The sequence below is a fragment of the Manacus vitellinus genome, unplaced genomic scaffold (assembly GCF_001715985.3).
Source record: "Manacus vitellinus isolate BGI_N305 unplaced genomic scaffold, ASM171598v3 scaffold_63_pilon, whole genome shotgun sequence".
NCBI lineage: Eukaryota > Metazoa > Chordata > Aves > Passeriformes > Pipridae > Manacus > Manacus vitellinus.
Window position 1 is genome coordinate 1841138 of NW_021940711.1, and position 10959 is coordinate 1852096.

The 10959-nt window shown below is 41.4% G+C and overlaps 1 protein-coding gene across 1 annotated transcript; it reads left to right on the forward strand.

The window, feature by feature from the left end:
• Positions 1-6878: 6878 nt before the first annotated feature.
• FANCF (FA complementation group F) lies at positions 6879-9006 on the forward strand. The gene is given in 7 exon segments (XM_029963794.1): positions 6879-6905; positions 7402-7635; positions 7637-7708; positions 7711-7888; positions 7891-8055; positions 8058-8134; positions 8137-9006. Coding segments are annotated over 7 exon segments (1221 nt in total). The 3' UTR covers positions 8605-9006.
• The last annotated feature ends 1953 nt before the right edge of the window (positions 9007-10959 follow it).

Genomic DNA, 10959 nt, shown 5'->3' on the forward strand with positions numbered 1-10959 from the left:
ACTTCATTCAGTAGGAAATTCTAACCCCTCATTCGTAATGAAATCACTGTTTGATAGCAAAGACCACCAAAGAAAATAGAACCATTTCCATGTTTAATTCTGGGTAACTGTTACTTATTCATACAAAAAAACCCCAAAAGACAGACCTTTACTAAAGGCCTCTCTTTTAGACATTTTCTTTAATTCTAGGAATTCATCTTCATCCATCACCTTCATCCCACCCACAGGTATGCACTGCACAACGATTTTCTTCTGCTGGCTTTTATGTTTATGCAAATATCCTATGTGTTAGAATCTCACCTCTGCTGCCTTTTTTTTTTTTTTTAAACCCACTGTTATTCTTTTCTGCAAGTACAAGTCACTGTTGTAACACTGCTGAGTGGGAAAGCTAATGGCAGCATCTCAGGATCAGTTATGAACTAGCATATTCCAATACATGTATTACCCATGTTGTGATGGGTTTTGGATACATGCAAAGGCTCCAGTCTTTGCCATTATACAACCTGTCAGTGCACTGGGCGAGGAATGAAGTCAGACAACCCAAATAATATGGAATTAGCATGAAGTACACAAACCTAACTGCTGTAGAAACTGCCACAACAAAGCATTTTGGTTTCTGGGCCTTTTTACTAATTAAGTACCTCTATTTTCTGTGAAATATGGTAAAAACTTCTTGAAGGGCACCATTAAGTTAAAAACTCTGGAGCTGGGAAAAAATCTTTAAGTCTTTATTTAACCTGCCCTTTCTGCAGAAAATATCAATATAAGGCCAACATAACAGTTATGGTAGTGGTTTCTGTGATATGAACTTACCATCAGGAAGGTCCTGACAAACCTGCCAGAGGCATTTTTGAGACAGGTACACAACATTATTAACAGGCAGCTCTCAATAGAAACCAAAATTTGCTATACTGTACTATGGATCCTAGAAGCAGCTGTGTCAATGTTAATGATCTGCTTTCAGAGGATGCTGTAAGTATAGATAACAGAATCCAGTCTTCTTTTATATATGTTCAGAGAAATAAACAAAGAAACAAAAAAACCCCTACGCTTTTCTTAAGTAGCAAAGAAAATTCCTTCAAAGCTTTGCGTTAACACTTGTTTAATTCAGGCAACTGTGTCATTTTTTTTTCATGGGATGTTCTTTTTGATATACTAGGGCAGAAAAAACTAAAATCTTTTAACCATTAATGAGATTCACATATAAGCCCTCATTCACTTCAGGAATGATTCTTACCATCCCACTCTCCCACATTTGCTTCACAGTGAAAAGGATGTTAAAATGGAAAATCAGATTCCTTTGTAAATATTAACCAATGAGCTTCTTAGCAAAGACTGAAAAAAAAATTTATGTATATATTCTGTGGTTTCCATTTCCTTGGTTTTATTGTTTTTATGTAAATTCTCCCAGGACATTTCAGGTTATATGTCTGGAAGCCCCAGCCATTCAACAGAGGAAAGGTTGAGAGAATAATGAGAAATGTGCTGGAAAAACTCACATAAAAGCTTTGGAGACATGAAAATGGAAACAACAGATACATAAAAGTCTTATCACTCCAAAAAAAGAAGAAATGTCTATCCAGAATGTGCATATGTGTGTTTTAGTGCAGCTCTCTCTGTATACACAGACGTGCACTGTTCATGAAGACACTGTACAGAGCTACAAATGAGTGATATCTGACAATTTTGAGATGTTCTGAGGATATCAGGACAATGAAAGTGAATAATCTAAGTGATTTATGTTATTAGAACCCAGACATATATATAAATAGCTCTATGCATAGTTGTCCTGCAATGAAGTTTCTGTATTTTTTCAATGCAAGTGACAAATATAACCAAATCCAAGATAAAAATATGTTTATAAGATCTCCCTGTACTCTTGTGAATGACAGAAGTTTAGCTGTCATGAAAATACACAGAATCTAGAAGTAAGAAAGAGGTTTTAGTTGCTATTCTCAAACATACTTAGTCATTAAATCCTAAACCCATGATGCTAGACTAAGCTTAGTCTGAGTATGCTTCACTTCATACAAGTACTACAGTATTATAGAGCAAAATTCCAAACCTGTAGCCATAGCCAGTCTTTATGACTCAAGTTTTATGGAATATTGTTTTCAGATGATCCTGAGAAGGTGATCACTAAAACAGATAGCTCTTTAAGACACTCCTTAACAGGCACCCTAAAAAGGGGAGCTGGGTTCAAGCTGTCTCAGCAGGCTGAATACGTGCCCCTGATCCTATAAGAAAAATACTTAACATAAGCAGCTAAGAGTTTTCTTGGCTTAAAGGAAAAGAAGACCAGAAAAAGGCATGTAGGCAAACACTCTAATCAGTACCTGCTGTGATCTACCAAACCCACCACCACAACAGGCAGCAAATCAAACCTCTCCAAAAGGCATCACAAACAAAAGCAAGTGATCAAAGCACAAGGCTTAACACTTCACCATTCATCAGCTGAGCAGCCTTAGCACATGCTCTTACCCCACAACAAATTAACCTAAAAATGCATTAGCTCAAACAACTTTTAAGGCAAAACTAGTCGTAGCCAATACACACACAACAACTGCAGCTGTGTTTTGGAAGGCACACGTGGTCATTTTACAGGGCTCACCCTGTGCAAGGGAACTTTGGAAGTCTGTAACTAACTTCATCACTTCTAATTAATTATTCACAGTTAGAGAAAGGAGACTCCATTTGCCACCCAAATTATACTTTTGATACTTAGCTTAGTAGCTTTGCTAGTATAGTCCTGACTCATAGTATTAAAACTAGAAGTGGGGGTAGGCAGCAAAGTCTGTCTTTTTATATAATTTTCCTAAAAATTCAGTTTTGGTATAGCCAGACAGAGGTGAAATTCCTAATTAGAGCAGGGTTTAGGTTCTCTCAGTGACGTGTTATGTATAGCACTCTTTCAACACACTGATTTTCAATCAGTTTTCACTCTTGTGCATTATAAAAAATTACAAAACTGCTGCTTGGCCGTTGACACCTGTCCCTGAAATCATGTCTAAGGCATCAAAATGGGCATTGCTACCAAAACACTGCTACACCACAATCAGCATATGCAGGACTTAGAAAGAGGTTTCAGGGGAAATCCCCCTGATGACAGACATGCCTTTTGTACAGCCTGAGGCTCACTCTGATGTACAAATTAGTAGGTTCATCACCTTTATTGTACAGTTTGATCTGTTCTCATTCCAAAAGCCCACCACAGCTTTGCTCTTTCTTGAGATAATGAGACTATGTTGACAAAAAAAAAAAATAAATCTGAGTACCTCAGCAGAAGATACAGAAGGGCTGACATAGTCTGCCAGGTACCTCAGTCTTCCACAGTTTGTTGCAGAAATAGAAAGAAATTCTGCAAAAATGGTTCACAAATTCAGAGTCTTCACTATGAATAAGCCATTAGATAATGAGTTTGGCAAACCTGTGCCTAGCACACAATTTGAGGCATCTAAACAAATCTTGTTACAGTTAAAAAGTGAATGTCAGTGCCAGAAATATAGATTATCATACATCTCTCTCAATGTATTAATTTTTGTAATCTACAATAACATCCCCTACCTAAGGGAAGACCATTTCAGAGTTTTATAGTGCCAGTTATAATGAGTAAGCAATGTCCTAAATTTCTATTCAGTGCAATTAGTATAACCACGTTACAGCCAATGTGACTTCTGAGAGGAAGGAAAATATAACAATGAAATCCAGACTTTTGGCTACTCTGACCAATTTTCCTTCAAAACTGATTATTTCCTGCCAGGGTGAATTTTACTGGCTCCATAAGTAGAGTGAAGAAACTCACTAGTTCCATAAAACTTCATATGAATCTTTTACTTGACTTCTCAGCTTAGATAAAACACCACAGTAATTCATATAAAATGCAAGGCTTGTGAAGCTGTTTTGCAGTGCTTCACTGAACAGTGGGCTTGTTTTCAGGGAACTGTGGAAATGACTTCCCAGATTCTGTATCTGACACTGCTGTTACTTCCTCAACAGCTTTCTTTGCCATTATCTTATCAGTCAGAAGCTGTAAGGGAGGAACATTTACTAGGGCTTAACACAACCACAGACAAATAGGCTCAAAACTCTTTTCTTATTTTAATGCTTATTTTGGAGATTAAATGAACAAAATATATTTTATTTGGGAAAAAACCAAACCAAACCAAACCAACAAAACAGGCAAACCCCACCACACAAGGAACACTGGCCACCCCCATTCATACTATCACAGCTACTTAGAGGAGGCATACAGCAGAGATCTTAAACAATCCAGTGTGTTGTGATTGTAAATCTGTGCTCTAGCCTATCTGTTTTCTCTTCTGTTTTTTTCTTTGCTTTCCAATGAGACAAAACAAAGAGGTTGCTTTTTCAGTCTGTGAAAGTCTTGGTTAAAGTGATAATTCTTCCGTGTGATTTTCTTTAAGGTATCTTTGCAAGTTTCATTTCTTGTTGGGTAAAAATAAAGAGACTGCATAGTTTACATAACATGAAATACACATCCAAGCACACCCTGGAACAGTATGAGAGACTGCTGCAAGAATCATTGCTAGAGGAAGCGGGCTGATATTAAACAACCAAAGACCTATGGGAGGCCCAGAATGAAACTTTCAGTTTCTTTTTTAAAAAGTAATCAAGCTAAGCAGGAAAGCACACCCCCCCCACATAGTGCTATCTGAAAATCCACTCACCATTCTATCTGCCCATCTCTGTGCTCTTACTGTATGTCCTGACATCCCAACCCAACCTTTCCTTTTCCTATCCCCTTCCCCAGCATTAACTCTCTACCTCGCCTCCTCAGTCTCTCAGTACTTACTTAAGTATGTCTCAACTATCCTATAGGGGTTCCTCAGGTAGAAAGGCAGCTTAGCACTGTACAGATACTTTTAAACAATACCTATACAACTCAGCATTACTTTTAGGTAGCAATTGTCTTATTGTGAGTTGATAGACAGTAACTACAAACTACAAATTTTAATGCTTAGTAATCAAGCTGATGGTGGGAGAACCCTACCTGTGCCAGCTATTACTTGGCTAGAACTAAGACTGCTCATAGAAAAGAGAGTACCAGCTCTTAAAAGTTATGTGCAAGTAAATCACCTGTAAGAAGGGAATTCAATTTAATTTGATTGCTGCATGGCACCACAACCAGCAGACCAATCAACTGATAAATAGATTCCATCTTGCAGTGGAAGATCCTAAAATACATTCTGAGAATGGCCAGGTTCTCAAATAATAACACAAAATTCAGAGTAGAAAAGGAGTTCCTTCAATGTTGAGTGAGAGTAAAGAATTATTGGTTTTATGGGCTACTGTAGTGTAACAATTTATTACATGGATCATAACAGTCTCACTGATACCTTGTTTCTTTTGTTTGTTCCCTGAGTTAATTTTCTAATAAGTCCTTATGCAAAACACTGCAGCTTCTTCAAATTAGGCTCTATTTTTCATTATATGCATCCCCATCATGATTGGAGACTCCAGATGCAGCTGCGATGCCCAGAAATACATAAATGTCTTCTTGCACGAACCATTTTATTACAGAGATGTCAACCTGTGCCCCTCTGACGAAAAATGCTGATATTTAGACTTTTCACCCTAACCTGAGGCAAAACCAATGCTGAAATATTCAGAGTTTTTTCATAGAACGGAAATTCCAGTTTTCAGTCAGCTCTACAGAGACCCATTAGAACACACAGGCCATCGCCTCTCACATGCAAGAGTATTCCAGATACCACATTACTCAGTGTTTTTCCCAGACTGGTTAGACTTTCACAACCTGTTTTTTTTTAGTTTCCTGGTGCCGCAAATGTGATTATTTGATTTCTTTCAACTGAAGCACACAGAGACATTCACGGGATATAAACCCATATTCTTCATCAAAGAAAGAAAAAGAACAGTAATGTGAAAGAGTTCTTGTGAAAAGTTTTCCAAAGTAAAGTGAAATATCTCTTCTGTATGACATTGAGCATATATATCTCCAAAAATATTCTTCACTAAAATAAACCAAATTCACTGAAACTGCTTTCTTCCTCTGTGCCAAAGACCCCCATTCAAGAAATGCTGTACAAAACCTGAGAGGCCTATACATATAAAGAATATTATATATGACATATTACATACTATATATATAATATTTAGTTATATTCCAACAACTTCAAGTTTCTGTCACTTTTTCATTACAGTAAAACACTAAGTAACATCCCAAAGTGTTTGCACTCAACTGCATGTATCTACCAAGTTTGCATGCTCCATCTTCCCTTTAATGTATATTATTTTATAATACACTTCAGAATGTACAGGCAAAGCAGATGATAGGTCAGTATGAATTTATTAACTACAAAAGCAATTCCATTGTTAGCAATGCAACAAATCTCAAGACACCTGTAGAAAATGTTATGTTTACTACTCCAGAAATAGCTAATAGAAATCTTAAAAGAGATTTTTCAGGAGAAAAACGTGCATTTTAGAACGATACCTTATTTTAAGGTATCATAGACGTTGAGGGTCTGTTGTGAGCTCCTTCAAGCAGAAGGGCCAGAGAATTTCACTCCAATGCCTGTATTAGGCCCTTAAACTCCAGCTGATCTCGACCATCAAGCCTGTAGCCCCATGGCCTTTTAAATAGGTGACTGAAATAAGAAAACATGATAATAACTCAGATGAGAGCTCTGTTTTCGTGAGAGTACTTGAGAAAGATTTTTCCTAAGCAACCACCTAGGGCAGTCCACAGGGGGGTCTGTAGAGGGGAGCCTCCTATCTAAACCCTTACTTACAATTTTCTTATTCTGCCTTTTGCTTTATTTCCCAAGGGTGATGTGAATCAGAGAAGCTGCTCACCAACAGCTTTGAGGTCACCTTCAGGGCAAGGATCCGTGGACATGGGACAAGGCCTGAGCACGTTCCTAGTGAGACACGGAACTCCCATGGGTTCAGTGGCTCTGCTCACACACTTCAGTTTTCCTCAGTGGAAAAGAAAGCAGTAGGAGCAAGTTGTTGATCTCTTTATTGTTCTGCACCTCTTAGCACAGACGGACTGTGCGGCCGAGGGAGGTGAATGCCCTGCCTTGCTCTCACCCCGAGCCCCGCGTGCGGTTTTGGGCGACGAAAAAACAATAAAGATATAAAGCTATTAGAAAGCGCCCAAAAGAGGGCTATGAAAACGGTGAAGGGCCCGGAGGGCGAGGCTTTAGTTTAAAAAAGAAAAAGAAAAAAAAAATAAACACACAGACACACACACACAAAAAAAAAACACTCTAAAAAAAAACCCAAAAAAAACCCAACAAAACCAAAACCCAACATTTAATCGTGCTCGGTTTTTGTCTTTAATTTCGCTCTATTCCCCGCTCTCGGCTGAGGGCCCATCACTGACTGGCGCGGACAGCGGGTTGCGGGTCCTTTTAGAAAGCACGCTCCGCACGGATTGACGTTCCCGCTCAGGCCAATGAGTTGCAAGTACCGCCTTCCGCGCGTCTCGGCTGGCCCGCGGCGGAGGGGCGGGGGCGCCGCTCGAAGCGGGGCGCCAAGGCGGTTGCGCTGGCGGGCCGTTGGGTGGCGCGGGTGGCGGGCTGCCCGCGCTGCTCGCCCTTGTCCCGCTCGGCGCTGGTGCGGCCACTGGCGCCCGGCCTGGACAGGGCTTCTCGAGTGGGCCCGCTTACTTTCCAAGCACGGTCACGACCCGTTCCGTGCGCGGCCCAGCTTCCGGGACGGCCCTGGGGGCGGCGGCTGCGCCGGGCTCAGCCGTGCTCACTCCGCTCGGCTTTCTCCGCCCTGGCGCCGCTGCCCCGGGCTGTGGGGCTTGGCAGCTGCTGCGGAGACCGCGCTCTGCCGCCCGCCGCCTGCCGGCCGCCTGATCGCCGGCCTGCTGCTGCCGCCCGCGCGGGGGCCGGGCCGAGCCACGCGGGCTGGCGCTGCTCGCCCGCCGCAAGGCCGCCGCCGCCTGGCTGGCGCTGCCCCGCCGGCCCGGGGCAGGAGCCGCGGGGTGCGGGCGGGCGGCGCAGCTGCTGCTGGGGCCGGCTGCGGAGAGCGGAGGCGCAGGAGGGCGCGGGCGGGCGCGGTTGGCCTGTGCGGGGTCCTGGAGCGGTCCCCCGCCCGCGCCTTCGCCGTGGTGGCCGCGGCGGCTGCCCTGCTCGGGCAGGGCGTGCGGCGGCTGAGGGGGCCGGAGACGGGGATCGGGATGGGAGCGGCCCGGACGGAAACCGGGCGAGTGCCGCCGGAGATGGATGCATTGCCGGGCTGCTGCTTTCCTGGCTGCTGGGGAACCGGGAGCAGTTCTCTGCCTTCTGCCTTTGCCTCCCAGGTTCCCTTCTTGCTTCCGTAGCTGGTCACTATTCCCAGTTAAGCAGATCTTATTTGGACCTCTTAACCGGCTGGGGAAGCCACTTGCACTATGACCCCTTGCAGGGGCGGTGGGTTAAAAGTTGCCCTGAGAAAGCTGAACTGTCCTGGGAGGAGCTGAGGGAGCGCTTCAGCTGCCTCTGTCAGGGATCTGCACTGCTTAGAGAACAGACCCAAGCCGCTCTGAAACTCCTGAAGACACGAGACGGAGACTTCCAAGTCCGTGGCCTAAGTGTGTGGACTGACTTACTGATGGAAGTAGAGGAATGAAGTAGGGTCCTAATGCGTGAACACAAAAGCAATATGAAAACTTGTAAAGTCAAGCAAATCTGGTTAACCCTGTTTGGTATGAAAGGCAACACAACTATACCTCACTTTAGGTTGAAAACTAGCATGTGACTGCTGATCACACTGATTCTGACTGCATCTGAAGTCTTTCAGGGAGGCCTGGTGCCTTCTTGTAACTGCACTGTCATGTCTGGTCACCACAGGAAACACCTTCTCAGTACTTGCTGATTAATTGCCTAATAAAGTGAAGAAAATAATTTCTGTTTCAAGTGTGGAGTAGTTTTCTGTTTAGAAAATGTTATGGCTCAGGTATGGTCACGGTAGTCATTTCTCTAAATGTTGGAGTCTGACTGAAAGCTCAAAGGGAGGGTGGAGTTTCAAATGTGAAACCCCCCCAGATTCAGGGTTCATTTAGTAGTGGTTGCCTTCGTTGGGCTGTGGCCACTCTCATGCTTTTATAGCTCTTGCACATGACTTAGCCCCTGGGTCTAAGTGAAGAAAGCCAACTGGAAAGCTTCTTGAAAAGTTCTAAAATTAGAGAGTTTTATTAGTTGTGTTTTATTCAACAATATGCAAGTATTTCCTAAGAAAATGGCAGTAAAATGTAGGGTGTTCTGTACGGTTTTCTTCCCTTTTCTGTAGTCAGTTAAATGATTCATTATTTTGTGAAGCAGAAAAGTGAGTGAACAACAGACTTTTTTATTATATATGTATATAATATGTATTTTATATGTGTATATAATATTTATGTGTCTAAAACATTGTCTATGTATAAAATGTTATATAACAATATATATGTATAATATGTATTATTATATGTTGTACTATAGGTGTAGTATATTTCCCCTCCTTTGTTATTTATGTTGTATCAGTGAAGAAAACTTGTCTTTTCCCTGTCATTTAAAAGGAGTATTGTAGTGCAGAGGTAACATATTCATGTATATTTAGTTCTGTAAGGTAGTATTACCAAAAGTGAACAGTGTAAAGAGAGAGTAGTTAAGGAAGATGAGGAAAATGTATGGAACTACTGCAGAAAGAGGTATTCATTAATCTTTTATGTGGAGGACCTGTCAGAATTCCTGTAGCTCCTAATCTTACAGTTTCAAGATCCATTTGACACATCTCTTTCTTTTGTTGCAAAAGCCCCTTAGGAAGGGTTAGAAGGTTCTTCACTTCTGCTTATGGGCTTTAAAAAAGGAAACAAAATATTAAAATATATAAACTGGATTGAAGCTAATTAGAGTAATCATCTGAATTATATGAAATGGTGTATATAACTAAGGCAGATATTTCTGTATGACAGAACTAGAATGGGACGGATCTCATTTTGAAATGGAAACAATTGGTACAAGGGCATGAGCATTCTTTGTGAATAGAAATTACACTTATTTGAACTTGTGTGGAAATAATTAAAGACATAAGTTCTTAGTCTTCACCTCTTCTATAAAAGAAGAGATACTTAAGGGTAGCACACTTTATATATTTAGAAGGACATGCTAATAACCTCCTATGAAAAATGTCTGTTTTCTTTGGATTCCTCGCTGTGTTCATGTCAGTGAGACAATGAAGTTATGGAGATCTGCAGATGAACATATTCTAAAAGCTACAGCTGTGGAAGTTGTCTAGCTCTGTCTTAAATGGAGTTGTTGCCCCTTCTAGAACTTGTGGTCAGTCTTAAAAGACACCAGTATGTCAGAGGACCTCCAGGCTGAGTCAGTATTTCTGTGGTATCGAGAAGAATATGGAATCTGTCTAAAAATCTGAAATCTGTCAGTGTTTAAAACTGCCTAGAAGTGTAAAGCATGAAGTTTGAATTTATGTTGTCTAGCCACAGTTCCCTGTGTTATGTAGTTTTGGCACTTGGTGTGGAAACTCTGCACTGGAGCTTGCTCTTAACGCTTTTAACAGGCATAAGGTTGTTCGTCTGTTCGAATACTTTTTGCTATCAGAGGTTCCTGATGAATGATATACCCAAAGATACGAGTCAAAGTCGTTCCCTCCTCCCCAGAGGGGTGATTATCAAATATTGCAGTAACCTTACAAATGTTATAGTAACAAACCAAACCTGATCAGTGCTCCTTCTTCTGCATGGAGATCTAATGGGAAAAGCTGGGTAGAAGCTGCTTGCAATCCCTCTCTCAGTGAGGGATAATCTATCTCAACTATTAAAACTTACTATTCCCAGGTACTCGAGTCTCTGGGACAAATTTCAGTGAGAGTTTAGACTTGTTTTTGCTTGTCAGGGTAGATATCTTCTAATTATACTCACTCACATATATAATGTTTACTCTGCATTAAGTCTCTTACACCTTTTATTTGCTAAGTGCAACTACAGGA